Source organism: Eulemur rufifrons, chromosome 18, assembly GCF_041146395.1.
Source record: "Eulemur rufifrons isolate Redbay chromosome 18, OSU_ERuf_1, whole genome shotgun sequence".
Taxonomy (NCBI): Eukaryota; Metazoa; Chordata; class Mammalia; order Primates; family Lemuridae; genus Eulemur; species Eulemur rufifrons.
In genome coordinates, this window is record NC_091000.1 from 59,075,362 (window position 1) to 59,101,498 (window position 26,137).

General features: G+C 45.2%; 1 protein-coding gene across 9 annotated transcripts in view; it reads right to left on the minus strand.

The window, feature by feature from the left end:
- Window positions 1-26,137, minus strand: part of PHACTR1 (phosphatase and actin regulator 1) — a 502,791-nt gene that overhangs the window by 9,703 nt on the left and 466,951 nt on the right. For all 9 annotated transcript variants that reach the window (XM_069493048.1, XM_069493047.1, XM_069493046.1 and 6 more), the window contains one exon: window positions 4,169-4,224. In XM_069493048.1, coding sequence (XP_069349149.1) covers window positions 4,169-4,224 — 56 coding nt within the window. The remainder of the gene's footprint in view (window positions 1-4,168; window positions 4,225-26,137) is intronic.

A 26,137-nucleotide genomic window follows, 5' to 3' on the forward strand; every position in this document is an offset into this window, starting at 1 on the left:
CCCAGGGGACTTATTCTCTCCTTTTAAAATCACACTTGTTAGATTATATTTCGATAACTTATTTGTTGTATTGATATACACCTGCAATTCAGTCGTGGCCCCGATTGTCTCAATGGGTCAGGTCTTAAAAGAAGGAAACACCTGTGCATAGCAATGGGGTGGGGACTGTCTGACAAACTGTCACACCCTCCCCTCCTTTCCAGCCCTGAGGGCAGCAACCACAGTCACCGCCAATTCAGGCTTAAGGTGACAACACCTCTCCCTAGCACACATGGTGGGTGTTTAGAGTAGACCTAAGGCCCTCGAGAGACAGTCCCAGGGGCACGATTTGGCCACCCTGACTGGCTGTGGGGATCAAGACCTCGTATGGAGGCAGCACAGAAGATGCCCACATCCTGCCGCAGGACGGCCTCACGCGCTCCTGCCCCCAGGGCCTGAACCCCGCACTGTGACAATGCCTTCCTCTGGATTTAGAAATCTTAGCTCCTTCCCAGAGTTTTTCTTTAAAAATGCAACTTTCTCTTGGATAAAAATCCATTGAACTAGTCAGCCATTAATAGTTTAGTATGAATTAATCTATCAGAGATAAATTGGGAGGCAGACAGCAAGACCTGGAAGAAGGGAGACCCCAGACAGCGACATCTGTAAAAATGTAAATTTCTCTGGGATACAACCTATTATCCTAGTCAGCCATTAATATTTAGTACGAATTAATCTATTGGTGAACAAATTGGGAGGCAGAGAGCAAGAACTGGAAGAAGGGAGCCCCCGTCAGCGACATTTGCAGGTGGGAGACAGCAGGGCAGGAAGGCAGTCTGGATGTCGCATGCCCGGGAGGCAGCCAGAGGGCACTTGGTGAAGAGTTACAGAAGCATAGAACATTAGGGCCACGAGAAGCCTTAGAGACCTCCTAGTCTACCACTCTGGGTTTATAAATGAGGATATGAAAGCCCAGGGGAGTTAAGTGACTAGTCGCACCCTACAGCTGCCTTTTCCTGCCGTCACATTTTGCTTGGGGCCGGTGCCCCTTCTCGTGACTGGTGACTGGCCTCAGACTCCTGACCCTACAGGCCCTTCTGAACCACGAAGGTAGGCATTCTGTGACCCAGCTGACTAGCATGAAGCATGGAGCCTGCATCTCCTATGTGCATTTCTTAGGTTTTTCTGAGGGACGACCACAAGCTACTAGCTATGGAATCTATACCTTTAGTTCAAAGCTATTTACAAACCCAGTGTCATGAATTCTCAGGCAGAGAGGGTACCAAGACAACCCTATAAGGCAACTGCAAAGAGAGGACAGGAAAGGCCTACGATGTCATCAGTCCAGCTGCCACCATCAGAGTGTGTTCATTATGTGCTCAGATGTGCACAGGGCCAGGCAGGGTGGGGCTGGAAGCCAAACCTGGACTCCCAGAGCTCCACTGCTGAGCCGTGACCCCCAGACCGAGTGGTTCCTCAAATGATTTAAAGCCCAGATGGGGGGTGGGGGGGTTGGAGGCGGGTAAACCCACAGCTAATGGAAGCAGAGCACACTGTATGGGGGAAGGGCACACTTGTAGCCCTGGCGTGGACGAGGCAAATGCATTTCATGTAACCAAAATGTTTGTACCCCCATGATATCCTGAATTAAAGAAAAATAAATAAATAAAGCCCAGCAAATAGATTTTAGAACAAATTATTTGAAGACATTTTCTTATATCACTAGGTATTTCTTGTTTAACAAACAAAGTAGATTAAATTAAAAAAAGGCAAAAAGAAAACATTTAGGAGAACAGTTCCAGAATACAGGGAAAAATAAGTTCCTATGGGTATAACAAGTTCATTTCCGAAAAGTTTTCGAACTGTGAAACGATCAACCTGTTTGAATTCAGTCAAACAGTTCTTTAGTTTGCAACTATTTGACCAGACAAGAAGGAAGAGGGAATCAAATAAAAGAGAACCATGGAAACAATCTTTTTTTTTTTTTTTTTTTGAGACAGAGTCTCGCTCTGTGGCCCTGGGTAGAGTACAGTGACATCACTGTAGCTCACAGCAACCTCAAACTCCTGGGCTCAAGCCATCCTCCTGCCTCAGCCTCTCCAGACGCTGGGACTACAGGCACGCGCCACCATGCCCGGCTAATTTTTCTATTTTTTTTTTGTAGAGACAGGATCTCACTCTTGTTCAGGCTGGTCATAAACTCCTGAGCTCAAGTGATCCTTCCTCCTTGGTCTCCCAGAGTGCTAGGATTACTGAGCCACCACACTCGGCCAGGAAATGATCTTTTAGAACCCCCTTTTGGTCTCCTGAATCTAAGCCCCCAGGCTTAAGTGGCAGCAAAAACCAGGCACAAGGGACCTGCATGCAACCTCCAGGGCATCTGGGCCAACTAGGGATGGGAGCTGGAGCCTTCAGGAAGCCAGAAGTTAGCTGGGGGATTTTAGGCCCCTTTCCAGAAACCTGGTCCCTGCCGAGATATGCACTATTTTCTGAAACCTGAATAATCCTCCAGAGGTTTTTAGCTTCTTTGAATTTAGGCCTCAGATCGGAGGCCACAAGTATAGCATCATCCCGAGAGTAAACTGCCCTAAGAGGTCCACCGATGCACCTTAGGTGTGTATGTAGGGTGATGCATGTGGGGTGGGGTGTGGCGAAGAGAGACGGAAGTACATTTACCTGATTTCTGATTTTAGGAATAAAGATTCACCTTTCTGTTTTTCCTTCTCTCCAGCAATGGAAAGTTTACAAGGCTTAGGTATTAAACTGGGGCAGACAGGGAGCCCTCAGACAGGCCAAATGGTTCCCTGACCATGCAAATCCCCTGAAAAAGCTCTCAGTTCATTATATGGAATATTAAGCTTGGAAACTTTTAAGGAGACCCCTTGGTTAGAAAAAATACACACACACATTCCTAGAGACCTAGGAGAACAGTGAGGTGCGCTGGGGCCTGAGGAAGGCCGATCCCGAAAACACTTTCCACTGGGCGCTGGGGAGGCGGCGGTTGGCGCAGAGGAGGCAGGAGGTGGCTCAGGGCACAGCCAGCAGCTGGGCACCCTGCAGGGGCTGCAGTGACAGGCTGCCCACAGCAGCTCAGATCCAGCACTCACCCTCTGCACACCGCGCAGTGCCAACCCAGGCACAGGACCGCAGCGAGCACGGCAGATAGGCAAAATCATCTTAGTTTGGTTTAAGGGGAAACGCCCAGCTACCCAAACCAAGGTTTCGCATGATCGCCTGGGGCTGTGTGTGTACAACATAGCATTTCTAGAAAATCTGCTTAGTCTCTATGTTTCTTTTCTGGAGAGCAATTAGAAGCACGTGTGTGGGGTGGGGGAGAAAGGGTCACAAGTTAAACTAAAAATATTATTTGTTGACTATCTTGAAAAAAGTGTTGGTGAGAATGGCAGCAATGAAGGAGTGGTCGTGAGCAGAGTGGCATGATTTTTAAATGATTTAACAGAAACACTTGTTTTCTGTTAGTATTTTGCATTATTTTTTCTTTTTTTTCCTTCCTAGCATCAAGTGGATTCTCTATACGTATTAAAATATCTCCGTGTCCTGAACTGAACAAGGGGCTCATTTATTTCTCCCGTGCACGGCATCAGTGACAGGCAGTCTTTCCTGAATGGGGGCCTCGGGCAGGCGTGCCCCTGGCCGGCAGTGGAAATCCCGAGACAGGGACACGAAGCACTTTCACTTGGAAATGCTTTCTTACGCTTTCAATTCCACGTTCAGAGGGATGAGGGATTTTATCAACAGCCGCCAGCTGCGATGCAGTCACGCTTTCTAGTCCCAGCTTCCAAATGGCCATTTCCCTTATTTTAGCCATCCGTATCGTATTTGCCGTTTTTAAGCCAATTTTGGTTGAAAGGTGACCCTAACCTCAAAATTATTAACTAGTAAGTTCTCTTACTGTAATTTTTCAGCTTCTCTCTGACTTTACAACTCACTAAAGGGAAGGTTCTGCTTGCAGACTGTGAGCCTCTAATGAACAAAGGAGAATACGATTTGCCTTCTCCACGGGGAGGTCGTTTTTGCTGTTCTAACACACAAAGATGAAGCCTCCACCGTCAGAGAGGTTCCCGGTTGTTTCCACACAGGCGCACAGGAGAAAGCTTGTGGCCCACAATTAAATAATAACAAAAGCCGCCACAAAACACCAGCGATTGCCCTGGGCTCAGTCACTTACGTTTCAAAATGTTCCTCTGTTCCAGTTCCTCCGCAGTTGGCCTCTGGCTCAGCCGCCTACGGAAAAAATCCAGGAAAAGTTTTTGGACCATATCATACCCTCCTTGGGTCATTAATCTCATCGGCCCTTGGAGATACATGAGACAGAGTCAGTGGCTGGAGTTCTTGTTCCATCCTGTGCTCTGAAAGACTGACTCCGGCCACCACCGCCTCCGCAGTTCCTCAATTTCAAGCCCAGGAAAGGCACGTGCGTCATGTCATGCCGGGCTCACCCCCCTCCACGCCTTCCTCCCTCCACCGGCCCCTCCCCAGCCCCACTCTGCCGGTGCCCCCAGGCAAGTGGCCTGCAACTTAGACGCCACTCTTCTCTTCACAGAAGTCCCTTTCTTTCCTTGTGGCCTCCCAACTTCGGGACAGTGGCCTCTCGCCTTTCTCTCCCTCCCCGGAGGCTAAAGCTTGCTTCTTGTCACTTCTGTGAAGATCCAGTGAGAACATAAAGAGGCCCATGGCCCCAGGGAGATGCCAGAGAGCATGTCTGTCCGCCAAGAACAATAGCTGCTCTTCTGCTGGCCCCCACCCCTCACCACCACAGCCTTATTAGACAAGGAACGACAACTGCACAGGCACAGGAACGACACTCCTGTTGCCGGGTGTGTCATTTAGCCTCCGAGGTGAAATATCACAGCCAGGGTGTGAGCCTGCGATGTGGGGAGGCGGAGTCAGACAATGGGCGGCACCTAGTGACCCAAGGTGCCGGAGAACGGGCTGGCATCCCGGGAGAGAAGACCGTACAAAGTTCCAGGAAGGATCCACACGAGCCCAGTGGGCTTAAGCATGGCCAGAGACGTGTACTTTCGAGGTTCTTGCTAATTACTTAACCACCGTGCGATTCACCTACTGTCATGAGTTGTGTGTGAGACTGGGACCTGGGTGTAGACCCACAGAGCTGCCCTAGCTGTAGACGCTGTAGTCCCTCCCTGAGTATCAGAAAGTGGTGTCTATAGTTGGCACGATAGTCACATCATGGGATCTGAAGAGAGATCCTAGAGTGAAAATAAAGTCCATGATGTCTCCAAAGATAACTACAGTTGGCCCTCTGTACCCGGGGTTCCATGTTCATGGGTTCCATGAACTGTGGATGAAAAATATTTTTTAAAAACCCGATACAACAATAAAAATAATACAAATGGAAAAATAGAGTCTAACAGCTATTTCCGTAGCACTTACATTGTATTAGGTGTTATAAGTAATCTAGAGATGATTTAAGGCATAAGGAGGATGTGTGTAGGCTCTATGCAAATACTACCCCATTTTCTATCAGGGACTTGCGCATCCTTGGGTTTTGGTATCCCAGAGGGTCCTGGAACCATCTCCCAGGATACCGAGGGACTGTTTTAAAAGACAGTGCTAGTTGTCATTTGTATTTCTCTTTATTGCCCTGGGCCAGAAAACAATTGCTTCTGTGACACTCCAGTGCTACCTCCACAAGTCCTGTAGATGGGGAATTGGCTTCCATGCCGGAGAAAGGATTTTTGGCCAGATACCTGCCTATAAAATCTATAGCACCCTGAAACTGTTGGAAAATTGTAATCCACAGTGTTTTTAAGTTTATAGTAACAGGAACATTTTCACATTTATCATTCCTTTTGCCCTCAAAACATTCCTGTGGTATAAAGTGAAATACATTTGGTCTTTGCTGTTGGTTTGTATCACAGAGCACCTAAAATCCTTGGAATTTCCTGAGTGATGGGAGTGTCTTTTGTTATCCAGAATGAGTCCTTCTGGATCATACCTGAGTTTATGCTAATGAGGTAGCTTAGGACGGGCTGGTCACCAGCAAGACCAAGTGGTTGGAGGGCCGTGGCTTTCACGTTGGAAGGTGGTGCGTGGGGACTAGAGGGGAAGCTCTATGAAAGTTCTTGAACCACAAGAGTTGAGGAGCTTCCAGACTGCTGCACACGGGGGGTGCTGGGAGGATGGGCGCCCAGAGGGCATGGGAGCTCCTTCCCCAGCTCATACCGTGCCCTGTCCATCTCTTCATCTGTACCCTTTGTAACATCCTTATAATAAACTGGTAAACACAGTTTCCCTGAGTTCTGTGAGCTGCTCTAGCAAATTAATCAAACCCAAGGAGGGCGTTGTGGAAACCCCAATTTATAGCTGGTTGGTCAGAAGTACAGGTGACAACCTACCACTTAGGATTGGCGCCTGGTGGGGGTAAGTCTTGTGGGACTGAGCTTTTAACCTATGAGACCTGACACTATCCGGGCAGAAAGTGTCAGGACTGAATTGTTATGGTACAGACACCCAGTTCATGTCCGCTGGGGAGTTGCTTGGTGGGTCGGGAAAGCATCCCCCCATCTGGTCACAGCGGTGTGCCGTGTTGAGTGTGACAATAGAGAGAAAACAGTCTGTTCTCTCCTGTGAAGTCCCATGAAGGTATTCTCTATCCCCATTGACACTCGCCGGCTGTGTGTTTGGAAATCCGCAATATTAGAGGGTCTAATTTGGATGCAGTCTCTTTAAGTTCTTTCTAAAATAGCATTTTCACCCCGCAGGAAGAAAGTGGTGATTATAGAACTGAGCAAGTTGATGTCGAGGGTCTGGAATGTGGCTCACTGACTCTTCTTAGCAGCTTTTTCTCATCTGTCAGTTTATGTTCCCTAAGAATGAAGAACAGGAATTGATAGTAGGAAAATGTGTGCTCTCTTTGATTCTAACTGATGCTACTCGCTTCTGGGACTATGCTTGCTTTTAGTTGTTTAATAAATATAGTTAATCAGAATGAAAAACAGAGATAAGAACAAAGGTAACTCCATGATAGGCTAGGCTTCCTGGATGTGAGAAGCCTAGTTCTGCTTCTGTATATATGGCTTGCTGGCTTGGTGCTTAGCATAAGTGGAGCCATGGCAGGCTTCACTAAAGTAAAGGAAAACAAAGCCCTGGGGAGGTAACCGCAAGTTACTTCCTGATGAAGGGCTGGAGAGTCCAGGGGCCCTCCAACCACTAAGTAGATAAGAAGAGCAAGACATGATCAACGCATGAACGGCTTGTGCAGGGCGTGTGTTCCCAGTATCGCTTGTAACCAAAAACTAGAAGGTATGAAACAACAGCCCCCCTCCCCCGTCGGAGACCCTCCTCTTCCCCTGGATGATGTTAACTACAACTGGCGCCAGTGCAAAAAGCCCGAAACTTAGAGTCAACAAACCTGAAGCCAACGGGATCAGCCACTTCTAAACAAAAGGAACAAATAAACTGAAGGGGGATGAAGTGCAGACTAGTGTGTTGTGTGCAGACTAGTGTGTCGTGTACAGACTAGTGTGTCATGTGCAGACTAACGTGTTGTGTGCAGAATAATGTGTTGTGTGAAAACTAACATACAGAAAAGTATAAAAGCCTAATCTTTACCCCAAGGTGGGGTCCTAGTTCCTGGAGAGGCCACTGCGTTGGTGCTCTGGAATTTGGACCCTGGCCTGGGGCTAGTTAATAAACTCCTTTGCCTTTTTGCAGCCTCAGTGACTCTGCCTCTCTGTTCCTGGGGCCAAGGGGAACCGGATCTAACAAGAATACTTGTTTCTTGTCTAAGGGAGGCACAGCCTCCTTTATGGGATGGTTGTAATACCCAGGCTTTAGAGCAAGCTAGAGTTTGGGGGGGACAGTATGTTTTGGAGAAACTCTATAAATTTGAGTGGAGCTTGCACCTTGGAGGCCAGGACAATGCTTTGGAGTCTCATGCTAAGTGTCTGCAGAACTTGCACTCACTGCCTTTGGCTGGGCAGCCCACGGATTCTATCACCAGACACGCTGCCTGGCTCTGTGCTGGCCTTTTTGGTTTTCTTACGGGTCATATGTGGAGGGAGCAAAACCATGAGTGACTGAACTCTAACCAAAGAAAATTCTCTTATTAACTAGGCTGCCTTATAGTCAAACTACACATGATCTCAAAATGAGGTCCTCTATGTTTCATTTCTCTCAAAAGGGTCTGAGAACATCAAGGCTAACCAGTGGTATAAAAATGTAGCTAAGCCCTCCATAAGGGTATTATAACTGGTTGTTTTGACTTTGAAAATGATAATTGGGAGGAAAATGGCATTGCAATGACAAAGCACTAAATAGTGCAGGAGTTAGGAGATTTGGGTTCTAGTCCCGGTTCCATTCTGAACCTACGTGCCTTGATCAATGTATTGGATCCTGCTAGGCCTATGTTCTTTTCTCTGTAAATAATAAATAACAATTTAATAAGCTAATGCTGATTTAATGCCTATGACGTTCGGGCACGGTTCTAAGCACTCCATATATGTTAATTCATTTCATCTTTATCTCAGGATCCTTAATCATAGCTGCAAAGTCCCTTTTGCCATGTGAGGTCATGTATTCATATGAATAGACTGGGGGATTAGGATGTGGACATCTTTTGGGGTGGTCAATATTTTGTCTGTCGCAACCACAATACTAGTCAGAAGTTGCAAACTGATGCCTGGTGCACTGGCTTTGACTCTGCCAGTTCTCCTCAACATGCTCAGAGGTCACACTTGAGCCTGAATGCCGGTAGATAGAGTGTGTGTGGTCCAGCCACCCCAGCGCTCACTCAGATAACACACAGGAGAACACTCTCATCTGTTTTGCTTTCCTCTTTTCCAGTCATTCCTGGGTCCCAAGAGCTTTTGAGTCTGAGAGCCCTGGATGAGATCATTAAGTTATAACAATCCTAACTATGGCAAGGCACTCGGTGCATGGATCCTGGGATCTGATCAAACCAGGAGGTCAGGAAGGGCTTCCCAGAAGAAGTGACACTGTGCCCAGAGCTGAAGGATGGAAGAAGATGGCGGCTCCCTCTGGGCAGAGAGGGCAAGGGGAGGAGGATGGTGGGAAGGAAGACAGGGGCCAGACCCTGCGGGTCTTGGGCTGCCTTCAGGGCTTGGATCTTTTTTTGCTAGGAGTATTGGGAAGCTGCTGAAGAACAGTTTAAGTTTTAGGACAGGGGAGAGGAGAAGCGTATGAACATGAGCAGAATTACAGCAGCAAAAGATTCCACTGGTTGTTGTAAGGAGAATGGGTTGGGGAGGCTTTGGGAGGCTTGGCACCCCTGGAGATGGTGGAGGCTTGGACAAGGCTGGGGTGGTAGATGTGCAAGCTCTGAGGACGTCAAGCAGACAGACCATGGAGATAGCATATGTGGGTGGAGAGGAAGAAGGAGGTGTATAGGATATAGATCTCTTAGGTTTCCCAACTTATGCAGTTGGATGGATGGGAACGCCATTCACTGAGGCAGGGACACTGCAAGAGAACCAGGGTGTCTGGGGGAGTATAAGGGAAGAGAGGAAAGAAACCACAAGCTTGAATCTGTTGAGTCAGAATGCTTCTGAGACATCAGAATGAAGTTGTCAGGTAGGCACATGGATATATTTAGCTCAGTGGAGAGGGGAGGTCTAGGCCAGTGATATACATTTGAGACTAGTCTGCAATTTAAATATTTGAAGCCATGAGTATGGAGAGAGTAGAGAATGAGAAGGGGAGAGGGCTTAGGATGGGAACTTGCAGAATTCCAATATTTAATACATGGACTAAGGAAGATGAACCTGCCAAGGAGTCAGGGGAGGGGCAGTTCTTGGAGGCAGGATAAAACCTAGAATGTCACATCACGGAAGCAAAGTAACATGAAAGAAAATGCGGTATTTAAGGCTAAGGGAGATTGTGAGAGGATTGCACTCATATCTGCTAAAGGTCAAACCACAGACTCTCCAACAGGCTTAAACAACTGAAGTTAGTGTCACAGGCCTTCAATAACTTTCAGCTGAGAGTACCCTCACTGACTGACCAATCAGAATGGGTTTGTGATTTAGGATTTCTGCCCAGCCAACGAACTGCCTCTGAAAATAACTTTTTGTGAAAATCTCCTATAAAAAGCCTCTCCTGCAATTCCGCTACGAGACACTCTTCAGGGCTGCCCTGATTTGGGATACTCGAATTGCTGTGCTTTGTGTCCCGAAGAAGTGTGCTTTCCTTTGACTTCCGTGTCAATCTTTTAGTGAACAGTAAGGAGATGGACGTGGTCCACAAAGAGTGCTAAGGGCTGCTGAGACGTCAGATGAGGTCAGATGAAAAAGCACCCACTGGGTTTAGGACCGTGGGGGTTATCCCTGCCCTCACCTAGAACTCCTTCAGTGGGCTGGGAGACAGCTGCCAGGTTGGAGAGAACTGAGAACAGAGGTGGGAAATGGACGTAAGGAGTACGGAGGACTCGTCCACGAAGCCTGGCTTGGAAGCGGGTGAGAGAGTTGAAGGAGGCTCTGGTGGGTTTTATTTTTCAGTGGGAGAAGATGGAGCATGTTTAATGGAAAGAACCAAGACTAAGTGGTGGCGAAGGGGCGAAGCTGAGTGGACAAGGAGGGAGAGGCCCAGCTGCTAGTGCAGGAGTCCCGAGAAGGCAGGAGGGCTAAGGACCCAAGGGACAGAGACAGCCTTATCTTCCCAGTGGAGGAGGGACAGCTCCTTACTGGGACCGGAGGGAAGCAGGGCAGAGAAGGTGGCATGTAGATTTGCAATGTTCAGTATTAGAATTTTAAGGGGGTTCCCAACCAATGGTTTTTGCTTACTCTTTCAAGTTGGACTATACTGAAGATGACTTAATTAGTTTAAAATGTTACCTATCCTTGGAGGATTTGTCTTTGAACAGACATGAATTCACAAATCACAGAGATAAAGCTCTAGATTCAGAAATCAAGTCATCAGAGTCTTCGGGGTATACCCAGGGCACCCCACCATCTTTACCAAGTAGAGCAGCCCTCTGCTTGGGTTCCTTTATGATCTAGCTTCTGCACCTATTAAGTATTGGCTAATAGAAAGCTGCAGAGCAGAGCATATGGAATTGATCAAGTGAATGGATAATCCCAAGGAGCTGCTAACTTTAAGAATCAAAGTTAAGATGCTATCTGAATATATTGTGTCTCCTTTGTCCCTACCTTGCTAGTAGATTTAAGTAATTGTGTCTGATTAAGACTAACATTAAATTTTTAAAAATTCCTGACTATTTATCTAGATAGGACCGTTTTGCTAAGAGGCAAGGTCAACGTTTTTTGGAGTTAAACTTTTATATAAAGTGAATTACCCCAAATCAAATGTTTAATGTACTTTCAAGCAATTTAAAATAGCTTTTCTATTATACACGTGACCCTAGTTTATAAAATACCCGTGAGCAGCAAAACTGTCTTCACGCCTCAAATGATTTCTTCTTTGCCACAGACCATGGTTAGATGATTCCCCATTTACCATGAACTGGAAAATCACCAGGTTCCTGTTCAAATGCTACATGCCACCAAGGGCCATATGTGAGCCTTCTATTCTCTTTAAATTTAAGAATAGACCTCGCCTTCTCCAGTCTGAATGATCCTATCTACACTAGTGACAGTAAGAAACAATCAAATAAACTGGAGCTTTCCTTTCTGCATGAAAAGACTGAAAAACAAAACAAGCCCAAAATAAAGGACACTTCAGTTTTGACCTTGCAAAAAAGGAGACCGTTAGAGTATGTAGTCATGAGATGCTTTAAACACATGCAGAACAGGAGCGCTGTCTTTGCATATCACAGTGTCTCCCCAGAGAAGTGACAGAAGCCTTGTAGGTTTTGCTGGGCGGACTCCTTGCGGCCAGGAAAGATTAGTTCTGCTGCGCAGAGCTAATGAGCCTTCCCCCGGCTCTGGAACACCAAGGTCACCGCTTTCATTAGCATTTACAACTGCTTATGGTTTTGAGGGCCCTGATTTTAAAGTCTAGATTTCTTAAGCTGTGTTTCAGGACAAAGAAAAGCAGAATTAACTTTGGTTTTTCTGCATTTCAGCACCCAAGGGAGGTAACTGCATTTTCAGACAGATGGAAAGAGGAAATGCAAGGTCCTCGTGGAGAATAAGAGAAAACAAGGTCCTCTCTGCAAAGGCAGCAAGAGATGGGGTTTTCTAATGGTACCTGAGAAGGGAGACCGAACAAGTGGAGGTGGGGGTGGCGGGGTCAGGGGAACAGGGAGAAGCACGGAATTCTATCCCCTCGACCTCCTTTGGAAACTTTTCCCTGAGAGCCAGTGGGTTCCATGAGGGCTGGGCATTTCTGTCTGGTGTTGGTTGTTACTACATCTCCAGTTCCTGAGAGAGGATGGAGAATATAATAGGTGCTCATTTAGTAACTATTTAACTCAGAGCCTACCAGTTCAGATGCCGCACACACTCCTTGGATGTTATCATCAATGCTCATAACTTCAGTTAGCATCAGTACGCTGATGACTCCAAAATCTAAACCTCCAGTCATATTCTGGAGTTCCTGACCACCTTCCAACTGCCTTCTTGGGCTCCTACAGGCCATTAAACTTAAAAGGGTCCTAAGTGAATGAACTCATGTCTTTTCCCCCCTATATATACTCTTTTCCAAGTAGTTTTGCATCCTGCCCCCAGTGAGATGCCCAAGCCATAAGATTAGGAATCATCCTCTCTGAACTTCACCCTCAATGGCCAATCAACCACCAAGTCCTACGTCCAAACCATCTCCCATTCCACCCACCACCTCTGGGGAAAGCAAGTCACCAGCATCTCTCCCGGGTGCTGCCAGCCTATCCCACTCCGGCCCTCTTCCAGCCCAGAGTGGTCTTGGGGGCAAATCTGATCATACCACTCCCTGCTTGAAACTAAGCATGCCCTTTCCATGCCCACAGGAGAGAATCAAAACACTCAATGTTCTGGAAGATTCTTCATGAGCTGGCCACTTGCCAAGAATCTCCCGCATCCTGTCCTCTACACATAACCATCTCCCCTTGGCTCCTGCCAGATCTGCGCACCCTTCCATACAGCTATAACATTCTTTCCCATCCTTCTCGTCTGCCTAACTGAGGATAATCCCTAACACTGCAGCTTCAACCTTAAATATCGCGTCCTCTGCTCACTAACCTTGTGCTGAAAGTGTGCTACAGTGTGCGGCGACATTCCTGCATCTTCTGTACCCTAGTGCGCCACATCTACCTCACTCACCGCTAAGCTGGCTTCCTGGGCACAAGATCTGAGCAGGTGTGCCCTCCACCCTCCACAGAGAAGGGCCCTGTGCTTGGGGTTGAATGCTCTGCCGCCATTTTGAAATTTCCAATAATCTTTGACCAAGGAACCTCTCATTTGTTCACTATAACCTCTGCAGAGCCTGGCAGGGAGCCTGGTAACTGGAGACACTTAATGTTTGTGAACGCTGCCTCTTGACTTTGCCTTGTCTTGAGTTTTCACTCTTTTCTGGTTCTGGCCGTGGGGAAAACAAATGTGTTTTCCAGTAGAAACAGAACACATTAAAACCACCACTACCACCACCACCACACAAAACTGTCCTCCTCTCCCTACCCCCTCGTCCAGGCCACCTGTCTGCTCTTGGCCGCCAGACCTCCTACAAAGAGGGTCCCAGCTCCAGGCTTCAGTAACTCATCACAATCTGCCTTTTGTTCACACAACTCTCCTGCACTGGTTCTCAACCAGGGGTGATTTTGCCTCCCAGAGTACATTTGGTAAGTCTGAAGTCATCTGTGGTTGTCACGATTGGGTGGGTGCTACTGGCACCTAGGGGTAGAGACCAGGGTTGCTGCTAAATGTCCTACAATGCACAGGACAGCCACCACCACAAAGAGTCATGCAGTCCGAGTGTGAATAGTGCTGAGGCTGAGAAAGCCTATTTGCTGAATCAGTTCTTGACAAGGTCGCCACTGGTTTGCTTGCCTAACCGAGGGGCCTTTGTAGAGCCCTCATTTCACTCGACCTTTCTCTGTCGTATGATACCTGACTTCGAGCTACTTTTGAACTGTTTTCTTCCCCAGGCTGTCAGAAGTCTCACATCTTCCTCTTACATCTCTTAGTTCCTGCTCCTCAGCAGGTCTCAAGAATGATGAAAGCCCAGGGTGGCTTGGGGGGCAGAACCATGCGTACCAGGGACCAGCTTGGGTCGGTCTACTGATCAACAAGCGTGGGACCTGGAAGGAGCCGGTGTCCCTCTCTAATCTCAGCCTCTTTTCTCTGTGCAGTGGGGCAAAGGGAATCCTCTAATTGTCAGCCTCGGTCGAATTTTCTAGAATTTTGGTGTGAGAATGGACAGAGGAGGAGGAGAGAGAAGGTAAGCACGTAGCTGGATGGCTTCCCTCCTCTGCTAACGTCTGTCCACGGGCTGCCGCTGCACTGAGAATGACGCTCAAAACTCACGCCATGCCACGCCCCGTGATGTCAGTGCAGATTGGCCCGGTACTTCCCTCGTCCACTGTAGGGTGCCCATGGTTTAGGGACGCTGAGACACCGCCTCTGATTCTAGGCAGAAATAGTAGCTCCCTGCTCAGAGTACCCCATCTGACGATGACTTTACCCATGACAACAACGATATCTGGTTCACACAGATTCCTCCTCAGTGGGACTACAGATGCCTCACACACATAAATGACATCTTACTTATCTTTGTGTTCCTCATACTGAGTGTAGTGGCTGGCACATAGTAGGGGCTTAATAGAGTCTTTTTTTTTTTTTTTTTCTGAGACAGAGTCTCACTCCGTTGCCCAGGCTAGAGTGCCATGGCATCAGCCTAGCTCACAGCAACCTCAAACTCCTGGGCTCAAGCGATCCTCCTGCCTCAGCCTCCTGAGTAGCTGGAACTACGGCATGCGTCACCATGCCTGGCTAATTTTTTCTATATATATTTTTAGTTGGCCAGATAATTTCTTTCTATTTTTAGTAGAGACGGGGTCTCGCTCTTGCTCAGGCTGGTCTCGAACTCCTGACCTTGAGCGATCCACCCGCCTCGGCCTCCCAGAGTGCTAGGATTACAGGCGTGAGCCACCGCGCCCGGCCAGACTTTTGATGATTAAATAGATTAATACTCTCTGAACCCTGGAGTTGTGCCCATGGGGATGGATGGATGAGAACTCTGGGCTTATATATGGGGGCGTTCCTGCCACAGAAGAGGGTCCACTGGGAAGGCTAGACAGAAGTTCTGCTTTCATTTCTCAGAACTAGGGCCATTTGCCTTTTCTCTCTGCAAACTAACTCTTAATATTATTGATCTATGCCCCCAACTCTTTCCAGGAATGACAGTTAATACTTTGTCATTGCCCTCAAGCTATGAACAACAGCCCGGCTACAGGAGAAAGCAAAAGCTGGGAGAGGAAGAGCCTAGACTTTGAGCCCCGCCTCCTGGCCTGCCTGCACCATGAACCAGAAAGTCACACGGGAACATGACATCACTTTAACTCTCCACGCCCAAGTTTTACTGTGTGACAAATGGTCATAACGATGTCTAGCCCGCCTGCTGTGTAGCATGGTTGGGAAGATCGAATGAGAATGAGATGTGAAAGTCCCTTTTAAAAATAGTATAAAGCATGAAATGCTATTTTTGGTAACTTGACAAAGGTCCCTTACTTCAAATAGATACGCAGGTTACGCTTAAGAGAATATTTTTGGCTTTATTCCCTGGAGGTTGTGGCCCCAGTGTGAGGCTCTCTAGCTAAGATAGGATACTATGAGGTAAGAACCAGACAAAACACTGTAACATTGCTGGCTGCGTTGAGTTGAAATGAGTTTTAGAGGAACGGTGGGACTTGTGTATGTTACTAGGCATCAAGCCTGCTAACAAACGAAGCGGTAAGAAAGCTGAGAGCCTAAATAGTGAACACTTTCAGTATTGTTAGGATTACTGGACAGAAAACCCACATCAGCAATCAGGAAGGTTTCACTTTGAGGGAGTATGTGAGTTGTTACAGCAGAAATGAAGATAGTTAATGAAGTTAACCAAAGAACATACTTATTTGAACAAGGCTATTTTTACAGGAAGCCTCAGTCAACACGAACGCAAAACAATGCAACGCCAAAAGCTAAGGCGTACAGGGATAAAAACACAAATGTCTCATATTCTACCACTTTAAAATGACGAGGAGATTTCGTCACCTTTAGCTTAATTTATCCATCTACCCATCTACCCATCCATCCATGGTGCCACATGCCAGAAATTGGTCCAGGCCTGCAGTTTCTGGAGCTATAAAATGATGTCAGCAAGCATGACTGTGTATGGATGATTTAATAAAGTTCTGCCCTCAAATATAATACCATGCTTTATCTTTTGCCACTAGCCTCTCTCCAAACCTGAAAAACTAAAATCTAGCCTTTGCTTTTCTCCCCTCCTTTCCAATGGACAGCTGTAATTACAGGGTACCTACTGTAAAAGTTCACAGCCTCCCTAGGAGCACAAAGTATTTTTAAATAAATTTCTATCAGAGTCTTCAGCAAGTTTAACGTGGTCTGGTGAGAAGTTAAGGCAGAAGACTGAGGCTGAGGCAAAATTAGCATATCAGCAGCATGCCTCATTATCACGTTTCATCAGACTAGTGGGAACAAAAACATCCTGAAGTTCTAACTTCAAGCCCATCCTTGGTCCTCTTCCTACAGCATTTTGTCTACTTTCCTGATCTCTGCTGTTTCCCACGGTTTCTGAGTTAGCAGTTCTCAATCCTGTAGCACATTAGAATAATCTGTGTTATCTTTAAAAAACTACCAATGGGGGGGGGCACATTCTTAACCAATTAAATCAGAATATTGGAAGGTAGAGCTTGGGCACTGATGTTCGTGTGTGTGTGTGTTTTAAGCTTCTCAGGGAATTCAAACATGCACTGAGGATTGTGAAGCATCCTAAGTCAGGGCTTGCCACAGTCTGGTTGCTGGGCCGGCAGATCAGCATCACCTGGGAGCTCCTTAACCATGAAATTATCGGGCTCCAGACCTTCTGATTCAGAAGCTCTGAGAGTGGGGCCCAGCAACCTGTGTTGTCTCCAGCTTTGCGGGAGATGCACTCGTGTTGCAGTTTGCCAGCAATGGCTCCAGGTGGCATCGTACAATGCTGGAGGGAGCTGCTTCAACAGGTGGGTGGGGAAGAGGCAGGCAGGGGGAGGTGCAGAGAGTGTGCTGGGGCTTCAGAGACAGCTTGTCTATCCTGAAAGCAGTTCAGTCATTATTAACTCTACTGAAACGAGGGAGACCACTGAGCAATTAGGAAAGAAATAGCGTGACAACAAAGTGTCAGGCTCTGTCTACAGGGGAAAACGTGACATTTGTTTTCCATCCTACGGAAATAAGAAGGTCCTGAAGGAGTCAGGAGCCATAATTTAGACGAATGGGTTTAACATTTATTTAGTATTTCGTATTCATTTTATTGCAATTTCATTTTATTTAATTCTATATGATTCAAGATGTATGCGTTGAACATTTTCTGAATAAGGTCCTGGATGCGTGACAATTAAAGAGATGAACATGATGTGTAATAAAACTGTGGAGTTAGTGATGTGTTAGCTTCCTGCCTTGGGGAGCTAAGAAGTGGGTCTTTCTCAGTTCAGAATTTACCTCCTCTCTTGTTGCATATGAGAATCTCCCACATACCTATTACTTCTTCATATAAAAATTAGATAAGTAGTCCCTTGCTTTCTTGTTTGTTTGTTTTTATAAAAGGTTTTATAAGGGTAATACATGGTCATTGTGGAATATTTGGAACATTTTTAAAAACATAAAGAAGAAAAATATTTTAAATTACCTGCAATTATAGCACCTAAAGATACTACATTTCTGTTCATGTTTTGGTAGTATATCCTTATATCCTGCTACAACCTACTTTTTAAAAATTGCCGTCATAGAATACGTTCTGTTACATAATGGTCTTTGCTTTCTTGTTTCTCATGGAAGATGCAACTCACAGGAATCTACATGAGTCCCACTGGAAAACAGGTCCAGCTCTTTTGCCAACTCTGGTAGTTTGTTAGAAGCTGCCTGGAGCTCTGTGTTGAGAAGGATTCTGAAGCCTGTCTGCACATTTTTTATAATTAGTCTTGTGGTAAATAAACCCTCCTCAAGTTGTCATATGTGAACCATCTATTTCCTGCTGGAACCTTGCTTGATAGGAAGATCATGGCAGGGAAAGTCTTCCTTCTGGATGAAGGGACTCAGATTTGAGACACTGAGGAATACCCGAGGGTGTTGACAGATAAACAACCACACCAACCCTGGTGATCAGCACAGTGCAAGATAATGGCAATCGGATGACATTACCTTTGTACCATTTCTCTTTAAGGGTAGAGAGTTAAAGTGAGCCCAGTACTCCAACCAAGAGGACTAACTAAGTCAAAAAAATATTCAGATGACTTACAAATAGTATTCCCTATGTCACAAAATATAACTGCCAATCTTTGCAAATTATCCCAAGTATTTCTGGGAGGCCCCAGTTGGTTTTTAATGTATGCCCCAAAGGAAGTCCTTCTGTTATCAAATGTCATTGGCCATTTTCTTCCTTTCCTGTCTTCGCCCCATCAGTGAGGTCTCCTGACAATGCCTAACCACTGCTACTGCCCAGCGTGAGGGCAGATGTCCACGCTGGTGGAGCTGACCTCCCTCAGGAAACGTGGGCCCAGGATGTATCTTCCAAACATGCCCACAACTGTCTGAATCTCAGCAAATACAAGGTTTAGGCTCAGACAAGAAAATATACTCTTTTCTTAACCTGAGCCTGTACTTCTTGTCTTGACTTCCTTAAGGAACATCTTCTGATGAACATGTCACTCTGGGGCAAGGACAAAGAGTGATAGGATGAAGAAAGGAAGCTCTGGGTTTCACTGCTGAGAGTGACTGTCACGGGCAATATCATGGTTAGGTTGATGTGCACAACCCAGACAAACAAGTCATCATTCATTCACAGAATACCAAGGTTCCAGCTTTCCCCACTGTCTCTGCTTTGCTGGGCCTCAATAAACACACATGCCACCCCCAATCACTTTCCAAAGACAGTCAGGGGACGGAAAGTCAAAAACAGGCCCCAGGAGGTCTCTTCCCATACCCTGCTCTGACTGTGCCACCTGGATTCCTCCCAGGAGCTGCCAAACATGTGCAGCTCATGTTTTTTAAACGTCACCCCAAAAGGCCAATCTCTCATCTTGGGGCCATAGCCTTTCCCAAGGAGTGGTCTGAGAGTGGAGGGTGAGGCAGAAGCCGGCAGCTAGGGGGCAGGAATTCAGGTCCCTTCTCTCCTCACACAACGGGGCTACAGCTATTTTCCCTACAGCTGCCTTCCACGGGCTCTTCTGAGCTCCTATTTCTGGAAACAATAACAATTTGAGTTCATAGGAGATCTCATGCTGTTTACAAACCTGGGAAATTAAAAAAAAACAAACAAACAAACCCAGAGTGTCAGATACTCAAGTGGAGGCGCTTTTGGCCACAATTATTTTGCTAAGTTTTCTATAATTCTCCTTTATCAAAAGTCTCATTTCCCCTACTCTTTCCTGACCTGTGGCTTCTATTACACAAATTTAAACATAAAGCTCCATTTTTAAACCCATAACTCTGCAGCCCAAAGGAATCGTATGAATATAGATATTCTCATTAATCTCTAAGTGTTTTCCCGTAGCCTGACACTATTTCACAAAATACATTTTTCTGAGATGTGATGCAACAGAAAGACCCCTCCCCCCACGTTTTTTCCCAGCAGCATGGTGGATTCTGGGAAAGCCTAACCAGCCTGGAATTGCATTCTTTGAAAATTTGTTAATTATAATGAGATCAGGATAGATGAAATTTTAATAATGGAATATTTACTAAAATTAAATAGACCAGGAAAAGGGTCTATTTATACAGGGAAGGGAAAGAAGAAAAGGAATGAAAAAATAGAGTGTGAAATGGAAGTTTCAAATAGACTTTGCCTTCATTATATAAAATAAATGTAAATGATTTCTCACTAATTCTTCAGCTTATCTACTCAATGGCTTGAGAGATCCCCTGAGAGTAGAGATAATCACTCCCCAAGTAGGAGACCCAAAAAGAGCTGAATTCATAGCTCGTACCTTTCATGGGGCTGTTAGAGCTCAGCTTGGTGTATATCAGTCCATATTTTCTTCCCTCCTTTAGGGTTTTTTTTTTTTTTTCTTTTTTTGAGGCAGAGTCATTTTAATGCTAGAGCACAGTGGCGTCATCATAGCTCACTACAACTTCAAACTCCTGGGCTCAAGTGATCTTCCCACCTCAGCCTCCCAAGTAGCTGGGACTACATGCACAGGCCACCACGCCTGGCTCATTTTTCTGTTTTTAGTAGAGACAGGGTCTGTTGCTCAGGCTGGTCTTAAACTCCTGGTCTCAAGAGATCCTCCAACTTCGGCCTCCCAGAGCGCTAGGATTACAGGCGTGAACCACTGCTCCCGACCAGGATTTTTGTTTTATATTCTCACATTCTGACTCCATCAAATACACGCAACACACACATACATCATGCACATACCTGCCCCACCCTCATGTATGTGCACTTTGACACATGAGGCCAGACAGACATCTGAGACCACAGCAGCCACAGCAAACAGGCAGGTAGCTTCTCAACACTGAAATGTCCCAGTAGGTGGCCGGGGAAAACTTGGGCAGAGTCCATTAGCAGCCGTGCGCCTGTGATTGTAAGGTATCCCTCAGCAAGCACCAGCAAACCCAACTCTGAAGTGTAAAATAAACAGCCACCTCCATCCCTAGGGAAACTGCTAACTGTATAACGTTCCCCTCGGTCAGAGGAGCCGCCTCCTCCTTCCAGGACAGCACCAGCCCATGGCCAGTGTCCTGACCCGATGTGTTTCTAGCAAGAGGTCACTGTGAGGCTGAACGTGTCTGGCAGGCAGAATCCTACACACAGCGGACCCACCACTCAGGGCCCTGAAAGCCACACTTCTCAGCCAGCCACTGTTCACAGGAGAGGCACGTGGGATGGGACAGAGGCCAATAAACCTCAGCACTGCACAGGAACATTCTCAGCATCTCCTTTCTCAGGTTGGAGACAGATATCCCTGACAGAGCCTGTGTGTGTGAACTATATATATATATATATATATATATATATATATTTTTTTTTTTTTCTTCATGCAATAAGTGCTGTATGGAGGTTTTGTTAGTTTCTTTCACTGCAGCATCTCACAGATCCCAAATACATTCTATGCGTTTGAAATGTGTTGGAGCTCTTGCCACGTCGCTTCTGATCTGCGTGACAGTCCACTTACGGACCACCTGTCCTGAGGTCTGAGTTTGAGGTTAGACCTGTCTTGCACCCTTGGAGTCATGTTTTAGTATGTAGCTTTTGCTCATTGGCAACTCTCTCTCCAGCCTCCATCTTTTCCCGCAGCGCTGGAATCCAGCTTCAGTTGCAAAAGCAAAACACACCGCTCATGCTGATGTTGATTTTCAAGCAAGGCTTGCATGGCTCGGCTTGTGGTCTTCCTTTCTTGAGGACAACTCACATCACCTGCTAAAACACGTCCCCTCAGTCCACACAGCCAGGGCCCCCTTAGCTGGCCACCAGCTGAACTCGGCCACTTTCAATGATACCTGGTTGTCCTTGAAGTAGCTCTTCTAACTGCTCAGGTAATAAACCAAGTTTTTAAAACTGGACCATATCCCTAGCATCATTTGTATGCTATATGGTGTTTCACAGGCAGATCTGGACTAATAAGTAAAGGTAAATGGAATCATTTTGATGATTAGAGAAATGAGCACAAAGAAAAACCCTATGTGAGGATGAATATAATTTCCCCTTCTAATGGTGATATTTTAATTATGCACTCTCTAAATGGATTCCAGTATCAACATTGAGAGCAAAGTCATTTTCTCTAAATGTCTTCAGTCTAGGCCCTTAAATGCATCATCTCCTTCTTCCAGATAGAAAATACGCCAGGCTCTGTGGGCCATGACATGGTCTCTGTTGCAACTATTCTACTCTGCCATTACAGTGTGAAAGCAGCCACAGACAGTATGTCAGTGAACGATTGTGACTGTGTTCCAATAAAGCTTTATTGACAAAGGTGGTAGACTAGATTTGGCCTGAGGGCCATAGTTTGTGGGACCCTGCCACAGAGTGTCACCAGTGCTGAAAACTGTCTCCTTGCAGCATCAGCCAGTAGAGTGGAGGCCAAAAACTGTCACAACTTACTAGAGGCAAATTATTTTGGTTCCCTAATGCAAAATGAAACAAGTGGCTCTTTAGTCACTGTGCTGTGTAATTCTTAACCTTGATCAGGAAGATGTCACCTGCTGGGCGTTTAACATATTACACTGAAAACCTGAGTATGGCCAAAAGGCAACAAAGAATAATGCTGATAGGCCACAGCAGTTAATCAAATCTTTAATAATGGTACGGTCTGAGTTAGGGACTACGGTGGCAATACAGGATGGAAGGCCTAACTTCTGCTCCTCCTCCTCCTCCTCTTCATCCTCCTCCTCATCATCATGAACAAAAATATATGGATGATGTCATGTCTCTCATGCATTGGCTTTGCTTAGTTGGCACACTGTTTTGATAACTATGCAGTGTTTTTTATACCAACTCTTTCTTCACTGTGGCTGCCAGCCTTTTGTCCCTTGCTTGGGCTTTTGGTTCACATGACGATTAGGATTTTGGTGGCTCTGCAGTCAGATCAGAGCTGCAAGGGTCATGGCTGCAGCTGCGAATTCCTCTGCTTACAGCAGCTAAAGGTGTGATTCTCTTCCTATGAGTTACTGCTCCAGCTATTACTCGGCCTTACGATGATGATTTCTTTCCTCTACAGGGTTCTTAGCCTAGGGCTTTGCTATCAACTCAACATGAGGACGACTTTGATCACACAGAAGAGATCAGAATTTCCCCTGAAATCAAGTGTATCTGTCAAACAGGCAGTTTGAAAGATTTTATGGAAAGGAAGAGTTTTAATGTTCAAAAATTGTCCCATATAGTTTTAGACACATTTGTACATAGATATCCCATAATATACGATGTGAATTTATGATACCTTTTAACTAATTTCTTAGGTAGCATAATGGTGACATTATACCGTGTTTTTTTTGTTGTTGTGTTTTGAACGAATAGGTGTATTTTATTTTCGTCTGGACAGAGTTATATGCATTTACAGTTTCCATATGGGAACTGCCCGAGCACATCTTGGCTAATCTGTTTGTTGACGGTGCGATGAGAATCTGATTTCACAGGATGTGGCCCGAAATGGCTCTGTTGATTACAGACCGTGAAGGGAGAGGGAAACTTGGCAGAGAACCAAGACATGGTGAGGACCTAGATCAGCAGAGATATGGCAGGCTTCAGGGAGAAGCTGCCCACTCACATTTCCACGAACACAAAGGTGGTGTGAACTAACTTTAGGAGGGCATGCTGATAGCTTCACCTGAAACAGGACACTGGCCAGGCTTCTTGGCGTAGAATGTGCAGGTGGCAGATTCATTGGTTCAGTCAAATTTGTGGAAGGCACCTCCTTCACAATGTCATTTTCACTCATTTATTTATTTTTTAAAAGAGATGGGGTCTCACTATGTTGCCCTGGCTAGAGTGCAGTGGCTATACACAGGGACAATCATAGCGCACTGTAGCCTCTAACTCCTGGCCTCAAGCAATCCTCCCACCTCGGCCTCCTGAGTAGCTGGGATTTCTGGTGGGCACCCAGCTTCCATAAGGCCATTTTAATGCATAGAAAAATGCAATTACTTGTCTTGGTATCTTTTAAGAGGGAACTTGGTAAGTTTCAATATGAAGATGAACAAAATAAGGAAAATCCTGACAGTCAAAGGGAGGGTTGGATTTACGGTAGCAAACCTCTTTTCAACACACCGGTTACCTGTCGATACCCACCATTTATCTCTCTACCTACTTCTTTTCAATGGAACTAACAAGGCTGCCTGTTTTGAAGAGCATTGTTTTAATGATTCGATGGGCACAGCACATCAAATTTTCATGATCACAGTTCCTAAAATAGAAGTGTATTCACTTATATTTCAACAGAATTGCTTTTAGAGTTAGAGGAAAAAGCGATTTTGCCAGGGTTTGTGTCTTTGGATGCTTTTTCCTGTTTATATTCTGTTTCAAAATTACTATTTAGTTAGGCATGTATGCAATTTTTGAGGCTATTATAAAAATCTTGGCATTCCAGGAGGAGTGAAATGAACATGATAAAGATAAATAAAATGAATTACTCCTATTAGCATTTTGCATGAGATTTGAGGTATTTTGCCAGTAAACAAAGATGCATGGGGACACATGAAAAACAAGCGCGCTGCAAATTTCTCAGTTGTAATCCAGTTCTGCTATTTAAATATTCAGGACCGTGTGCGAGCTCTGTATAGGAGCTGCAGAAAAATCATAGCCAATCAAACCTAAAGCCAAATTTTGTGGGTGAGGGAGAAAGGGGACTGCACACAGTGCAAATTACTCTGGAGATTGGAAATGCCAACTTAGCCACCGAAACAGAGAATCGAGAACTCTTAATAAGTACAAATGATTAGAGCTTCACTTATCATTTGAAAGATAGCATCACTAGAATAGGCCAACTCCAAACTAAGGGACCAGCTAAAGAATTCCCCCAAGTACCGCTCACTCTTCAAAATGATTAATGAGACTGCTCAGGCATGATGAATCATCAGAGATCTACATGGGGAAACATCTTTTACTTTGCACATTTAATTTAAATATTCTTTTGGCTGAGTGGGGTCAAGGAGGATAACAGTGCTCATGAAAGAACATATCTATGCGAGAATTCAAGGATTCCTTTTTCACAGGCCTTTTGATTACTGAAAATGTTTCTTAAAGATTTCATTCAAAGCCTCTATTTTAAGTCATTTGTTTTTCTTTTGAGAAAAATCAACTGAGAAAATCAACAAAGATATATGATGTGCTATGCTTGCTAACAAATAACTGGCCTGTTTCTTTCAGTGAAAAGTGATGTATTTCTTCCTTTCTTGAGGGAGATTAATTTTAAGCACTGGCTGGAGTCAGGGAACTTGGTTTCAAATCCTAGTTCAGTTAGAAATTACTACATGAGCTTGGCTAATAGTGTAACCTCCATCAGCCTGTTTCTTCATCTGTAAAATTAAGGGTGTTAGACACAGTGATAGTAAATGTCCACCTAAGTTCTAAAATGTTCTAATTCTGTATACTTTCAATGCAGTTATGGAGTGGGTAAAGAATCTCCTATGAGTCATAGGCCCAGAGTCCAGTGACAAAAATCTCTGAATGAGCTGATCTGAAACCCCTAGACCAGATATTTGAAGTAACATTTTATGCAACAAAATTGCCTTTCAACCAAGGTTTGGGCCATTCTTCAGATGCTTCATAAAATGATTTAACTCACAATGTATTCATTGCCTCCTGGTAAGTTCACAAGTGACTGAGAGATCTTTCCATGGATAAAATTATGATAGAAATGACACATCCTTGTGACTGTTTTAGCTTATAAGTGGTCAAAAGATTATAGGAAAGAAAAATAACATATTGCAAGAAAAGTAGGCTGACAACTCAAGTTGAAGTTGTCCATATTAACATATAAGTTTAAGAGAAAAGAAACTCTGAATCAAATGTTTAGATTATTCAGTGTTGAAATTATTTAGAGCCCTAGCCTACTCCCATTCTTTTGGGAACATTTTAAAAGAAAGAAATGGAAATAGATATACTCTAAAATTAATTCACACCAATAAAAGAAAGTGTTCCAGAAGGATCCGCACCTTCCCCACAGAACTTACCGCGAGCATCTCTGTCCTGGACTAAACCAGAGAACGACAAACATACCTTCACTTGCTAGTCTAAGCCTTCCGAGAGGGATAATTATTTAGTGACTTTTTAAGTGACACTTGGTACAGTGTTGTGCACACAGTAGGTGCTTAATCAATACTCCCCAATAGAATCAACTGGTTGAAGCTGAGGTTCCATGGTCTTCCTTAGTAACTTGTTTCCCTGGAAAGTTAACCTCGAACTTACATAAAACAGAACTCATTCGGCTCAAGGTCTACTGTTCCTTTTTGGGATTTCCCAGTTGTACTTAAACTAATTTTTCCTTTAAACAGAAATAATATTTATTTTGGGTTTCTGTTTTCTCTAACTGAGATCATTTTGATTTCCATGAGTCACTTTAATAAACTTGGCCTCAGGAGCAACTTCACTGATC